Genomic DNA, 15,413 nt, shown 5'->3' with positions numbered 1-15,413 from the left:
TTTCTCCAAAGAGAGCCTTGACGTTTCCTTAAGAGCTCTGTCCTTCATATGAATAAAATAAAGAATTGGAGATGTTATAGAAAACATCAGGCTACAAATTCATTTTTATTTTCAGATATGACAATAAAAAGGCAATGATTGGATGGAAACATAGTTGTTTCCCGTCAAAGTCTTTGTTAGAAATGGACGTGGCTCTTCTGAGATTTCACAATGGAGGCTTTGTTTTTGATTGGGTGGAAACACGGCCGGCGCCAGCACTGGGCTTACCGGCCCGGGGCCCGTAGCTGCTGGGGGGGCCACATAAGGCTTTACATGAGGAATCCATGGAGGTGAGGGGGGCTGTATCTAATGAATCTATAGGGGGTGAGGGGGGCTTTATATAAAATTAACTATGAGGTTAAGAAACCATAAGAGTGGCACACATGAGCATGTAAGTGTGCTTGACTTACAATTCCCAATCCTGGTGGAAGATTTCCTTTAAGGGGTCCATGCCTTTAGTAGGGATGCCTTTTTGGTATTGCTAGGGGCCCATACAATATATAGATGCCTATACGATTTCCATATATATTTATAGATACATTTTCCTCTTCGTGTGCTTCTTTTTTCCATATCCAACAGAATTCTACGCTGACAATTGAAGAATTTCATTCCAAACTGCAAGAAGCGACTAACTTTCCACTGCGACCCTTTGTCATCCCATTTTTAAAGGTATTGCACAGTTCATCGATCTGGAAGCGATTTCAAACCTTATTGTTGCTAGGTCACAAATGTGTGTTTTACTGTTTTGCTTTTTAAGAGAGAAAATGGAAAATAAATCAGAGATGTAAGGAGCGAGCGGTGATGGACACACTTATCTAGGTGACTCCTGCCCTGTCGCTCTCGCTTTGTGTTATTTCTAGTTATGGGGCGTGGGTGGCACCATGAGTGTATAATTTAGGGGGATTTAGTTCCCTCTGTTCCTGGCTTTGCCACTGATGTTGGTTAATAAAATGAAGATAATATTCAATATCTTGCATTATGTACTCCTTTTATATTATCTAGCTGACTTTTTTTATTTTTTACTGTAACTCCAATTTACCCAAAATTCACGTAAATTGGATATCTATTATAATTATTGTCATCTTTAGAGCTGCATATACATACGGTGATACTTTCAATGTGATGGTAGCAATTATTTCAATTTCTTTAATGGAAAATTACCATTAAAATATGGTAAACTTGTTTAATCCCCAAACCGAGTGGTTTTGCTAAAAAAACAATTGTAAAATCCAGGATCTTGGGAAATTTGGGTGCCTACATAAACACATAACACACTGAGCTTTCTGAATTGACTAGACAGGACTATTCAACCTGAGCTGGATGACTCAAACACAGCAGCTCTGGGATGGTGTGATTGATTACTTCTGCCTGTTAGGGACAACACAGTGATGACGTATTCCCGACTTATGCTGGGCAGGGGCAAGGCTGGAGCAGTGCATAATTAGGGTAAGGTGAAGCAATGGGGCAGCCACAGGAGCAAAAGAGTCTCATTATCATAATAGTATGGTAGATTGCCTTTAAAACTGAGAGATATAAGAGGATTTTGGTTTTGCTATGAGTTGTAGTGAATGGCGTCAACATCTCTAGTAATTATCACATTATTTAGTCACTATATAAGAAATGCGCTTTCAGATGTCTTATAAGCCATGACCCACAAAGTGAAAACAATCTTCTTAACATCACCGTGTTGTTAGACGCCCAGCCTCCATTATCTGCCCACAAAATAGCACCGATAAATATGTATAGCACATTATGTTCTTAACTCACACTAACAAACCCCACACAGAACCCGGCTCTGCCAAGTAATTGCGGAAAATGATAGACGTACGCTCGGCAATACTGCAGTAAGGATGTGTCGATGACTACTTCAAGACGAGCATGGTGTGATCTTGTCACTAATGGCATGGTTTACCCTCCGGAAATACATAATGGCATGTTATAAAAGCAATGCGTTTCTCACGATGGACAATTTACTAGTAGAAGTTCAAGGAGTGTAGAGCACTGCGCGTATAGGATAAAACTGGTAGATCAGAGTTGAACGATTCTCTTGTAATGTAATGTAAGATGATCTTTTATTTCTACCAATGTTCGGAAATTTTAAAAAAATATCGGACATATTCCCATCAACTTAAAGGACACTTATTTGTAGATCCAGGCACCGCGACAATCATGGTAATCTTTTTATATTTGTTATCCATGGCCTCCTTCCTTCTAAAATAAATATTTAACATTATGCTAATGATCCTGGGGTTTAACCAGAGCCCCCTTTGCTGTAGCTTCATAGCTTCACAGGCTGATACACTGTGCAAGAACACTTGCCCCTCCTATGAAGCCAATATGGTAACCGCCCCCCCAGAGCCCTTCTGGCTGGAGACTAGGTGGACTAGACGTTGAAGTTCAGGTACACCCAACCCAGACATATAGCCAGATTGGTGGCAAATGGAGGTCCCTAGCAACTAGCTGGGCTATGAATGGGGTGTCCATCTGGCCAATCATAACCACGGATAGTTGTTAGGGAATCTATCTGCCGGATTGGCTGTTCAACAGCCGATCTGCCAATATGTCAGGGTCAGGTGGCCGAACCCGAACACCATTCCCATACTTGAAGGCCTAATCCACTCATCTACACTTCTGACTTATTAGCATAATTATAAACATTGATTTTAGTTGGAAAGAGGGCATGGATCTCTTAACATATTAATACAAGCAGTCCCCTACTTAAGAACATCCGACTTTCAGATGACCCCTAGTTACAAACGGACCTCTGGATGTTGGTAATTTACTGTACTTGAGCCTTAGGCTACAATAAACAGCTGTAACAGTTATCACAGGTGTCTACAATTAGGATTTATTGTTAATCCTGGTTCTTATGACAATCCAACATTTTTAAAATCCAATTGTTACAGAGACCAAAAAAAATTTGGTTGGGGTCACAATTATAAAGTATGCAGTTCAGACTTACATACAAATTCAGTTTAAGAACAAACCTACAGCACCTATCTTGTATGTAACCCGGGGACGGAGTTGTGTTTCTTTAAAAAAAATTTAATCAATCCTGCCGTGTACCTTGGTACCCTAATTTTTTCCATACCATAAACCCTAGTTAGTCTTATTGATTTCATTTCTTATTCCCTGTAGTGGAAGAGGATGAAGTTAGGGGGCTGTTAAACACAACCATGAGCGCCTATGATAGGGTTACTATTCTTAGCACTGTCAATTCGGTTCAGACGTTGGCAGCAGTGCTGATTGTTGGCCATCTTCCAACAGTAGTCCATTCAGCTCATTAACATAATCACCTTGTTAACATTGTGTGCCAAATGCAGATAAACCTAAGGCCTAATTCATTTCAGTTGTCACTGGGTAAAGCAGGGCTGATTATGTATGGACTGGTAGGTGGCAGTTAAAGTAGCGTATAGAGCGCGGCCCATATCCCTTTAAGCAGCAAGTACTTAAACTAATAAGCAAAGCTGTTTCTAGAAGTGCCGGGAATGTTCGCTTCATAAAGGGATGTTTTCTCTCTGAATTTCATCATGTTAACATCATTTCCTTTGTGAATACTGCTGATTTCTTTGCTTTGTTAAAAAAAAAATATATATGTTTCTCTTTAGGGTCAAATTGGCTGCCACAAAAATAAAAAAATAAAAAAAATAGGGAAAAAAAAAGCCAAGCTTCCAAGGACACTTCCACATTCTTCTATCAGAGCTGCGCGCCATATGGTCGCCATATCATTTACTTTGGATCACTGGAATCAAAGATGCAACTTTTTTTTTTTTCTAATTTTAGTGCTTTTCCTCAAAGGAGACATTAATGACAAAAACCATATGGTTGTGGGAACACGGGGCCTTAATAAGTGCATTCAAACGCAGCTGTAACAATATGCATTAAAATCTTGTTTTCATTAAGCTAATGCAACCCGCAGACCCACGATTCCATTCTGCGTTTATGGAGAAACATTTACTGGAAGGATATTAGACACCATCCTAATTACCTAATCTGGCACCAGAACTAGAACAAACAAAATTGCTTTGTATTACCGTTTTTTTTTTTTTTTTAAATTGAAAGAACATGTTTATAGAATTGCTGAATAAAAAAAAGGGGGAAAAAAACAAAAAGCATTTTAACCGTGTCATCGTTACTTTTGTGTTTGTCAGAGGCAGCGGTTCCGGGTTTCGTTAGCTGTAAATCTACAAATCTGCCTACGATGGTAATAGGGATCGGGAGGGGGATGGGATTTTTTGGAGTGATGTGGTGTGACTGTTACGCCATACGTGTGTTAATGGTTTTTACATCTGAGTGGCACTTTATGTGGCACTAAGGCTTGTAGGGCATTATATTAGGGGGTTCCTCTTCTGGCAACCGGTTATTAATGTAAGCTATAAGATGGCCCTCCAGGGGATGGGGTTTTTTGAAACTGGAGAGGTAGCTTCACCTGGAGCTTAGTTTATTGCCATTGTTATGCAGTAACTGAACCAGTATCCCAATATATGTATATTTGTATATAAGGCTGTGTCACATCACGTTTTCATGATACACTCAACGTTTACACCAGGATAGCTCTCAACATATGTTGAGCGTGTATGTAGACAAGTTCTGGCAGATGGAGGCATCCTATTTGCCTCTGTCTGCCCAGTATACTGTGGTAAAACACAATTGCCCCATCATACTCCCGCCTACTGATGACACATTTATGCTCTGTGGAGGCCATAATAGCCTATAAGGGACAGATGCAAAGTGTTGCATCCCTCCCCTGGCCGTATAAGGGTATTGAAATCAATTAGGGTATCACCCATAACACTGGCAGAACACAATCAGTGCCTGCTGCTGTTGTTCATTTCTCCTCCCCCTTTCAGGGGGGAGGAGAACAGATCAATGTATCAAGTAAAATCCATAATGGTGGCCCACCATTAAACCACTTATGAAAATATTACCAGAAAGCCATTAACAAATTCCTAAAATGTAGCCAACTATAATTTTATATAGCAGTCTGCTTCCTTGTCATGGACTATCCTTGCCCCTTGAGGCTCGTTTGTATACTGCGGGAAATCTTTGCCTTGAAGTTTTGCCTCTGAGAGACAGGAATACATACCCAAACAACAGGTCTCCGTCATACACTGCCAATGCAGGGACTGGGCGCCCACCTGGCTTAGGGGCTAACCGGTGGATCCTCCTGTTCACGTGTGGGACAGTCTGGGCCTGAACATATCCCACTTTATGTGCATGTAGTCATAAGACATACATTGTACGGACACATTGGGAATCCATCTAAAGGATCTTTACAACGGATTTTAAAAACACAATGTGAATGAAGCCCAAAACTGACACCTTGCACCCCCCCTATAAACTATGGCTTTGCAATAGGGGCCGAATTAGGTTATTTACACCCAATACATGGCCTGGTCACTGCAGTCTTATACTCTTATTTGAGTCAGTGAGACTGAGCTGCAATCTTTGTAGATTACAGATACCTCTGTAAGACAAGATGGCTTGTTGAGAATAACATAGTTAGCTTTACTCGCTAACTACATGCCCATGTTCCTGTCTAAGCCACCATAAAAATGTGTAGGGGACATTCTGTTAACACCTTCTTGTTGACATGGCGTGGTGGCAAACTTTCAGCTTTGAGTGATTGTAGCCCAGAATGGTCTTGTATCCTCAAGTTCTAAAATGTTGAGTCTGAAAAGAAGAAAAAATTATTTAAAAATTCACTTCTGAATTTTATGGACCCATACTTTTTAAGCTACTGTAAATTCCTTGTAGATGGCAGTGGTGCTGCCACCATATTCCTGCGCAGCTTGTGGAGACATCAGTTTAAACTTTCCAGGGGCATGAGAATGGCGGACTATTATACGCATTGTAGGCAAAGTCTGAGCATTTTGTAACTTTAGATTTTGTTTTGTGTTGTTGTTTCGATTGAATAATTATTAGAGCTTTACCGTATTTGCTTCTGGATGTTCCATGTAAACAATCTGTAGACAATCTATTGAGGTTGATCCTGGCGTAAAATCAGCTGGCTTTGCCAAAAGTCATCTGCACACAACATGGGTTGTAATTTTTCCTAATTATCATTCTAGAATTTAGCCTGTGAGACTGCAAAAAGTAAACATATAAAGTAAATGTTCTAGGACAAACATTATCAGTTTATCAAATTATTTGTGTTATATTAACTCCACTGTTTTCATGGACCCATTATTATTATTATTATTTAGAGAGCACCATGAATTCCATGGTGCTGTACAATAAATAAGGGGTGCACATACATTACATTAAGACAAGAACAAATGCAAGTACAAAATACAAAAACAGCAAAGATCCAGAACAGGGGAAGGAGGGCCCTGCCCTCGAGGGAGCACAATCTACGGTATATGGGAGGGTAAATTGGGTTATTGCGTGTTGTAGATGGGTTTCCAGGTAATGATTGAAGGTCCCTCACCCATTCTTTTTAGAATGTAAATCGGTCTGTTCCATCCAACACGTGGATGGAACATACAGCTGTGCATATAGTCCTAGGACACTTTTAGAGTAGACCTTCTTAAAGAACCCTACATATCAAAGTCCAGTCTTGGACTGAGATGCCTTGGGTCCACAAGGATAATTGTGGACTGCCTGTAATATGAAGTATTTAACTTGTTAATATCTACTATTTCATTTTGACTTAAGCTAATGACTGACCTACTTGCACCTCAAGTATTTTGAGAGTCAGGCTTCTTTCACATGAACGTATGCTACACCCGTGCCAGAAATGTAGAATACGTTTGGCTGGTAAGGTGGAGGGGTGGTGCTCCTCATCCCTCCCCTCTCCATAGTGTGCTCACCGTACCCTGCCGTGCACAAGACCTACCTAGCTGCTGTTTGGATGGGTAGCATATGGCCTCCACATATGTTCGTGTGAGTGGGGCCAAAGAGATGAGGCATCCAAGCAAATATTTAGTTTTTTTCCAGTTTAAATTAAATATTTTTTATGTATTTCTCCAGCTACTACTAATGTTTAAAAATGATGCAACTCCCTAGACAGTGCACAGATTATCTGCCATTCATGACTTTTACTTCCCCTGGCAGCATTGCATATGCAAAGTTTAGAACACAAGGAGGAAGAATGATTAGAGATTCTGTCAAACTGTTAAGAGGGTTTGAAAATAAAATAACACGCATTCTTGAGTTCAGATTTTATAACAAGCTGTTCCCTCAATGTTTGTTGTATATTTTATAGGCCAATCTGCCTCTGCTGCAGCGGGAACTTCTGCACTGTGCAAGACTGGCCAAGCAAAACCCAGCCCAGTATCTAGCTCAGCATGAGCAACTGCTACTGGATGCCAGCACAACCTCACCTGTTGACTCCTCCGAGTTGCTTCTTGATGTGAATGAAAACGGGAAGAGGAGAACCCCTGATAGGTAAATAAAAACAATATTTCTTGACATGTATGATTTTTCTACCATTTAGTACACTCCATTGCTTTTGAAATTAGAAGTCAATTTTACAATATCATTCAGCTAATTCCTAGAAATCCTGTTGTTTTATGGCTGATAGAGCTCTATTTTTCCAAAACATTGCTCCAAATATCAATAAAATTCTGCCTGCCAGCTCCACGACTAGAGGGAGCTTAGGATACGACTGCATACTATTTTATATTGAGTTTGGTTAAAATATGTTGACAGAAAGCTACAAAGTACCAAACTCACTTTATCACTCTTGTTTCAAAGCTGCAAGGTCCACTTTGATCTCTTCTTCCTGGTCCTGCCTGGTCACACAGGAAGTACCTGTAAATTGCACACAATCAAAGAGGTAACCTGTCTCAGTCTGTGTTTATCTGAGTTTACATTTCCTATATGGACTGTGGACTAGGAAGAAGAAACCAGAATGTCACTCTGAGCTCAAATCACATAATTAATTGGAAACAGTATTTGTTAGCTCCCCCTAGTGGTGACTGTCAGCATGCAGAATGCAAGTAAGTTGTGTTTCCACATAAATAAATATAAGCTACTCTCAAAATTCTTTAAAAAATTGGACATAGACTGATGTGAACAAATCTTCTTAAGAATATGATGATGCTATTGTAGTTATAGTTAATCGGTGTCATAACTGGCTCCATTGTTCCTCTATTGTGAAGCTTCTTTTTGGGGATGTTTCACAAAACTAGTATGACATTTTTCTGGGAAAGAGCAAACCTTGCTTCTTTCCATAAAAAAAGTAAAAAAATGATACATTCAACAGATCAGTGTCCCAATATCTTTTAGGCTAGGTTTGGTATTACTAGTATCCTCATAAAGAGATTTTATCTGGCTTCTACGCTCACATGGCCCCAAAATGCTTCCAGCAGAGATTCCTGGAAATATGAACTAAAAATAAACAGTACATAAAACATGGTTAGAGGGGGAAGACATGTAAATTACAAGGTCTTTTCACTTTCATGTTTGCTTTATTTCCAGTAGAGCATAATATATACGTGTAACATATATGTGGTCAGAGTGGTGCCTATGAACATATGGTTCTAGACTTTACATTTCGCATTCTTGTTGTCAAAGATGGAAGTGAATTGCCAAAAAAATCCACATTTGAAATACAAAATAGAATGCAGATTGGGACCTTTTGATTTGGAATGTCTAATTTTATTTCTTTTTAATTTTCCTTTAAATATAGGATTTCTAGAGTATTTTACTTGTCCTATTTGTCATAGCTTCAGATTTTGCTCCTAAATGCAGGCAGATTTTAATTCTAAGAATGTGGGGGCTATGACACATCGAGCAACAATGGGTTTTCCAAGATGACAGATCAGTGTTGAATATAATGCTTTTTTAGGCTCATGATAAATTGCCCATTTTAGAGTTCGAAGTTTTAGATAAAAGACACAAAGAATAGTTTTAATACCGATTACACAGTGTGAAGAAATTTTCCAAAAATAAATTAACAATCAAATGCTACCAAAAATCCACTCTTTTAGCATCTTGGCAGTTGAGACCACTAGATAAATTAGATAATGGTTGCCCCAATTTTCCAATTTTGGTAAGAACAATAGAACATATATGTGTATGTTGGTTCACATTTCTCCCCCAATGGCATGTGTTGGTGGAAATAAGGATCACCAGGGGGTGAGACGGATGCCAAATCTGAACTTGCTGAAGTCTGGGTTCAGGGACCCAAACATTGCGGGTTTTGGCTCTACTCATCGCTAGTCACCACTAGTAGTGTCTGATACTGAAGACACACACATGCCATGAAATATGTAGTCTTGCACCACAGTTATGGTGGATCTGTTCTTGTTACTGGATCAGAATGATCCTATTGACTCATTGGGGTAAATTAAATTTCCATCAAGGTCCTAATCATTTTAACTTTTTAATGTCACAGACACAATAGAAAAGTCAACAATACAAACAGAGTCTTCTTGTGGACTGGAGCTGGAAGTAATGAGTTATGAGTAATATAACATATTAAAAAGAGATAAATAAATAAAAAATGGCCCAAAAATTTTAATTCAGTCAATGACTTTAAGAGAATGCTCTGAAATGGAGCCAGCTCATAACCATACGTCTGTTGTTCTTCCTCCTTTGATGGGGTTATCTGTGCACACTCACTCTTTTCAGGCGTGAAATTAGACATGTCAAAAATTTTTCGCCCAGGAGCTATTTTTCATAAACTGATCATATGCAAATTTCTTCAACACCATGCTAATAAGAATTTAAAGAATATTGAGTAGCCAAACACTGCAAAGATGTTAAGAGCTGTGACTTATGTGAGCACGATGCCTTATGTCCTTATAGTCTGCCGCTTAGAGATAGATATGTTTATATTATGTTTATTTTTTTAAGTCTTTACATTTTTTACTTTAACTTTAGGTTTCTTAGTCAGTGGGAAATGTTCAACTAACATTTAGCAATATGATAAGATTCATTTTAAAAAATATAGGATATTGTACGTAACTTAAAAAATTATTCATGAAGAAAACATATTTTGGCAAAGTTATACATTGTCAACTCCTGAGAAATCTTACCAGTAATAGTTCGGTGATAAAGTTTAACAAAAAATTTTATAAAAAATACTCACTTTACTAATGGTGTGTTGGACCTGTTCTTTGCTGTCCCTGTAGACTGCCCTAGAACACTATTGTGTCAATACGGACATGAGACCACTGCAGTCATTGACTGGAAGACGAAGGGCAATCAGTGGTATTGGCTCATATTCATTGGACGCCAATATGTAGTAACTGTGTGAAGCATCTGAATCATATCTGAATAGATTCAGTAAGATGTCTTCAACCTATTCATGGACATATTCATTCTTGATCTACTTGAAGCTTATTTTTTTCTTTCTAATAGAACTTGAAAATTAGGCTATTGAAAATGTTGCATTTAGTATATGACTAGATGGAACCAGAAGTTTACTCTAAAAATTTGACCTACAAAGTTCTTCTGACCTATGATATCTCTGGGATCAAAATAGATCCAGACTTTAGCACAAATAGATGCCTTGGTGTTTTCTGTTCTTAAAGGAAATCTACCATGAGGAATCTACCATCAGAAGGTAGATTCCTCCTTCCATTCCTCTTCCTTAATCTGTAGTATAATAATTATGAATCCAAACCTAATTTGTTAAAAACTTTATTTTGGTAATATGTAAATGAACTGCAGAGGCTACTGGGGCGTGTACTATCCTTAACTCCCAGTGCTCGGCCAAGCTAGTACACGCCCCAGTAGCCTCTGCAGTTAGGTTTGATTCCCGGATTATTAAATTACAGGTTAGGGCTGAAGTCGGCAGGAAGAATCTACCATCAGATCTTCTTCTGATGGTAGATTCCTCATGGTAGGTTTCCTTTAAAGGACTTCAATTTACTGATGTCATGGTCATCCCCCACCGAGCTGATAGAGCAGGTGATAGGTGAGACTACCAGCACTATAGAGGGAATGCATATATTAAAATATGAGGCTCTCTGAGGTGCTGGGGTGACATAGCTGAAGCGCCAAATGGTAATTAGCATAACTTGTATGACTCTAAATTTCCGCATATAGAGTTAAAATAAAAGAAGTCCTAAGGAACAGTGTTTCTCAGGAACTTCTTATTAGGACACATCTACCATCAGTAAACTGATGTCCTTTAACCACAACAATAATTCCCATCTATCTCAACAAATGGGCCAGATGACATTTATGTAAAATATTTTGGACAAGGAAATGCAACTCCATCTTAATAAAAAAATATAAAATATTTTTTTTTTATTGCGATGAACATAGCCTTAACCTCATTGTGCTTGTTAGAAGATAAATATCTATCTGGAAGGCTCAGTAGATTGGAGGAAAGAGTGTAGCTGAAAACATATTTATCTCAACAACACTATCGGGTTGTTGCTTTTTATATATACATTTCCATTATGTGCACTTTCAGGCAGAAATGTAGATTGAGGTTTATTAAGGTTTCAGTAGTCTGACAGCGAAGCTTTATGTTTTACTGAATGTTTTCTTGGTGCATATGGTCTAACACGGATGAGCAGCCACGGTGAGATTTTGGAGTCTATTAAACTGGCTCATTAAAAAGATCAATCTGTTTCAATAATAACACTGGGAGCCATCAGTCACAGAAAGAGTGAAAAAAAAAATCCTGACACGTGAGTGGAAAACACAACTGAGTAATTTGTCCATGACATGTCATGGTTGCAAAGAACTCATAGTATTTATCTCACTATCAGACTTTATTCTCAGCAAGACTAATAATTTGTTCTACATCACAGGTTTTGTTTACTCCGTTTTTCCGGCTTAGTGTAGAGCAAATCTGGGGGTTATTAAACCTGTAGAAAAGTTCTATATTTCGGAATTTATTTTTTGTTATTCTAACTTTTCTCCAAAGCTTGAGACATTGCTTGTGGTTAACTATGTATATAGATATGAGTACAAGGACCAGGAATGACCTTCCCATGTTGTACATAATCTCCACGATGTCAAGCCTACGTACCATCAAAAAATACACGTAGATTACATTTTTAGTACATTACACATATTTTCTTTTCAGAACCAAAGAAAATGGCTTTGACAGAGAGCCTTTGCACTCAGAGCATCCAAGCAAGCGGCCATGCACTATAAGCCCCGGCCAGCGGTACAGTCCAAATAATGGCTTATCCTATCAACCCAATGGTCTGCCTCACCCTACCCCACCACCACCTCAGCATTATCGTTTGGATGACATGGCTATTGCCCACCACTACAGGGACTCGTACAGACACCCTAACCACAGGGACCTCAGGGACAGAAACAGGCCTATGGGTAAGAGAACTGGAGGTCTTTTTGTATTTGTCCTTTGTTAGCCTAGCTTTGTGGAGAATATTAGCTTAATTATGGTCATTGTTATAGTACAATGTGTGGGAATATTAAAAATGCTAAATCTAAGTCAATAAATCACATTTGCTATTGATTCAAGTGTAGGAAAAAATCACTTGAAATAACAGGCAGTCGCTTTCTGCGGTGAAAGTGGTAATTAAACACTTGGAACTCCCACTGAAGACCTGACAGCCAAACTAGAGATGCTTATCTCCTACACTCGAAATCTGATTTATTGATGACAGTGGGGATGTGCCTACGGAGACCATGGTGGGCACCAATTGCTTGACAGCTAGGAATTCAATGCATTCTGACATTGTGTGTTGTCTTTATTGAGCCGTATGTTATGTTCTATTGTCTTTATGACATTCACAGAATGTATTAATTCTCTAGCGATTCTTATTTTCTTTGTTTTTTTTTTATATTCCACTGAGACAACTCTCCACCAGTTAAAAAAAAACATTAAGACAATTGTTGAAAGACTTAATCCATTTTTCAGAAGGGTGTTAACTAGTGTTACATGAGACTTTACATCTGCTTTGTCTAGGGTTGCATGGAGCACGTCAAGAAGAAATGATAGACCACAGACTAACAGACAGAGAGTGGGCAGAAGAATGGAAGCACCTTGATCACGTAAGGACCTCTTAACGTTTCCACAACATACAGGAGATCCTGGTGTCAGTGATTTCAAACCTGACAAACTTTTCCTATGTAAACCCTACTTATTCTTAAATAGGTTGTCCATTTTATGTTATGTTTTTTGTAATGTGTGGTACCGTATATACCGGCGTATAAGACGACTTTTGAAGACTGAAAAATCTTCAGTCTGGTCTGGGGTCGTCTTATACGCCGGTAATGTTTCTTCTCACCTTTTCCGCGATCCACCGAAGCTCCGCTGCTACGCTCCGGCCGGCGGTGACAGCTCCGTGGGTGCCGGCGTCGCAGAGAATATGACGTTGGCACGCGGCTGACGTCATATTCTGTGAGCCGCCAGCGCTCAATGAGCTGTCACCGCCGGCCGGAGTGTAGCAGCGGAGCTTCGGCAGATCGCAGGAAAGGTGAGAAGCTGTTGTATTATCAATGTGCCAAGCAGGCTGGCTATATAGAGGGGGAGGCGGCAGGATGCAAACTGGGGGGGCTGGCATTCTGCACAATTGGGGGGCTGCCAGGCTGTATAATAGCTGGCTGTATACTGGGGGTACAGGCTGGCAGTAGGGGGGCAGTTTGGCTATATACAGGGGGGCTGGCTGTATACTGGGGGTACAGACTGGCAATATACAGGGGGAGCTGGCTGTTGGAAAAGGGGTAGTCTTATACGGTGAATATATCTTAAACTCTATATTTTTAACAGGAAAGTAGGGGGGTCGTCTTATACACCAGGTCGTCTTATACGCCGGAATATACGGTAATTTAGGTAATTTACTGATATACATCTATTAAAGGTTCAGCACCACTGACATGATATTTAAAGTAAAGCCCCTGGTTTAGAAATGTATTTTACCCCATCACCTGATATTCCTTTCCATAAAATGACCACAGATGAAGGGTCAAGTGATCCTAACTGTCCATGACCGATCTCCCTTCCAGGCCCTAAAGGATTTTCGCACGAACACAAGTTAGGCCCTATCCATGGGATAGGGTCTCACTTGCTGATCAGTGGGGGTACCAGGCTGAGACCCCCACAGATTGCAAGAACAAGGGGTCCAACCGACCCCTTGCTGCTCCTCAGACTAATGGAGTAGACGGCAGCGCATGACCGTTCTGTTCCATTAATCTCCATGGAGCTAACGGAGATTGCTGACGGATGGTTAAAGATAGTTCAAATATATTGTATGTTGGTAAATTAATTAACATACTACCCCCTACACTTTAGACACATTACAACAAATATGAAATAAATTGGCCAACCCCTTTGAGTATGTAAGCACCAGCTACGTTCAAACTTGATTCAACTTATAAAGTCAAAAGTTCATTGCTCCAAGGCTCCCACCTATACTTCCATCTTCTTGGTAACCTATGTGATGACAGCATACACGTGAGTGTGGGTCCCTCACTATATTGCCACCTGTACTACTTTTATGGTGCCATTGACCTTAATGATCTCCAGTTGACCGTGTCTTTAGAAGTGTGCCAGACATAAAAGAATCGTGTCTCTTTGAACTTCTTGAGGATTAATTATTATGATAGTTGGGAGTGTTTGACAAAAGTGGCAGAAATATTAAGGGAAAGCATTTAATTACAAAATAAAAATGCATGATATATATTTTAGGAATAAAAAGCAGAGTTATATTGAAAATTATATGATGCCTCATGTAAAAAAGAAATATTGCCCACTTTCTGTTATCCTGTTCAGCCAATTTTTCAGCACTTTCCATAGAAGCTACTTGAATTGATTTTTTTTTCCTCGGCTATGCTTCACTTGCCTAACTCATTTACAATATATCATCTTTATATCTTGTACATTGTCTTCATGTACCGCTGTCGAGAGCTAAATAATGGCCTACATTTCCATTGCCGTGTGGATCAGTCCTATGCAAATTTCGAGTACGCAAGATTACCAAGTCATAATATATTTAAAATGAATAACTTTACCATCATCACAGATGGCAGATGAAAGTACTATCCAAGTGTGTGGAAGCTAGGCTTAATGAATGTTGCATGTTCACGGACAGATCTTGTGTCTTTTCGAGCCAAGCTCGAATGTGGTTGCAAAATCGAAAATAAAATGGGAAACTTAAGTGACTGTTGTCATATTGGTACAGGGTATATATGTCAAATTTACTTCTACATATGTTGTGGATCTCATGATGAAGTGGTAAGTAACTTCTATTTCTGATCTTGTCCTTACAGCTGTTAAACTGCATAATGGATATGGTGGAAAAAACAAGAAGATCCCTCACTGTGCTACGACGATGTCAGGAAGCTGACCGGGAAGAACTTAACTACTGGATCAGGCGGTACAGTGATGCGGAGGATTTAAAAAAAGGTAGCAGTAGCAGCAGCACCAGCCATTCCAGACAACAGAGCCCTGTGAATCCAGATCCTGTCCCCCTAGGTATATTAGCAAAACCAAT

General features: G+C 39.4%; 1 protein-coding gene across 7 annotated transcripts in view; it reads left to right on the top strand.

The window, feature by feature from the left end:
- The window catches only part of RUNX1T1 (RUNX1 partner transcriptional co-repressor 1), a 110,472-nt gene that overhangs the window by 77,062 nt on the left and 17,997 nt on the right, over nt 1-15,413 (top strand). For 6 of the 7 annotated variants that reach the window (XM_072151522.1, XM_072151521.1, XM_072151525.1 and 3 more), the window contains exons 4-8: nt 619-708; nt 7,247-7,428; nt 12,035-12,285; nt 12,887-12,972; nt 15,190-15,394. In XM_072151522.1, the coding sequence (XP_072007623.1) occupies nt 619-708; nt 7,247-7,428; nt 12,035-12,285; nt 12,887-12,972; nt 15,190-15,394 (814 nt within the window). The remainder of the gene's footprint in view (nt 1-618; nt 709-7,246; nt 7,429-12,034; nt 12,286-12,886; nt 12,973-15,189; nt 15,395-15,413) is intronic. The other variant, XM_072151527.1, reaches the window with a different exon arrangement.

This window comes from Engystomops pustulosus, chromosome 5 (genome assembly GCF_040894005.1).
Source record: "Engystomops pustulosus chromosome 5, aEngPut4.maternal, whole genome shotgun sequence".
NCBI lineage: Eukaryota > Metazoa > Chordata > Amphibia > Anura > Leptodactylidae > Engystomops > Engystomops pustulosus.
This window is presented reverse-complemented; position numbering and strand designations above follow the sequence as displayed.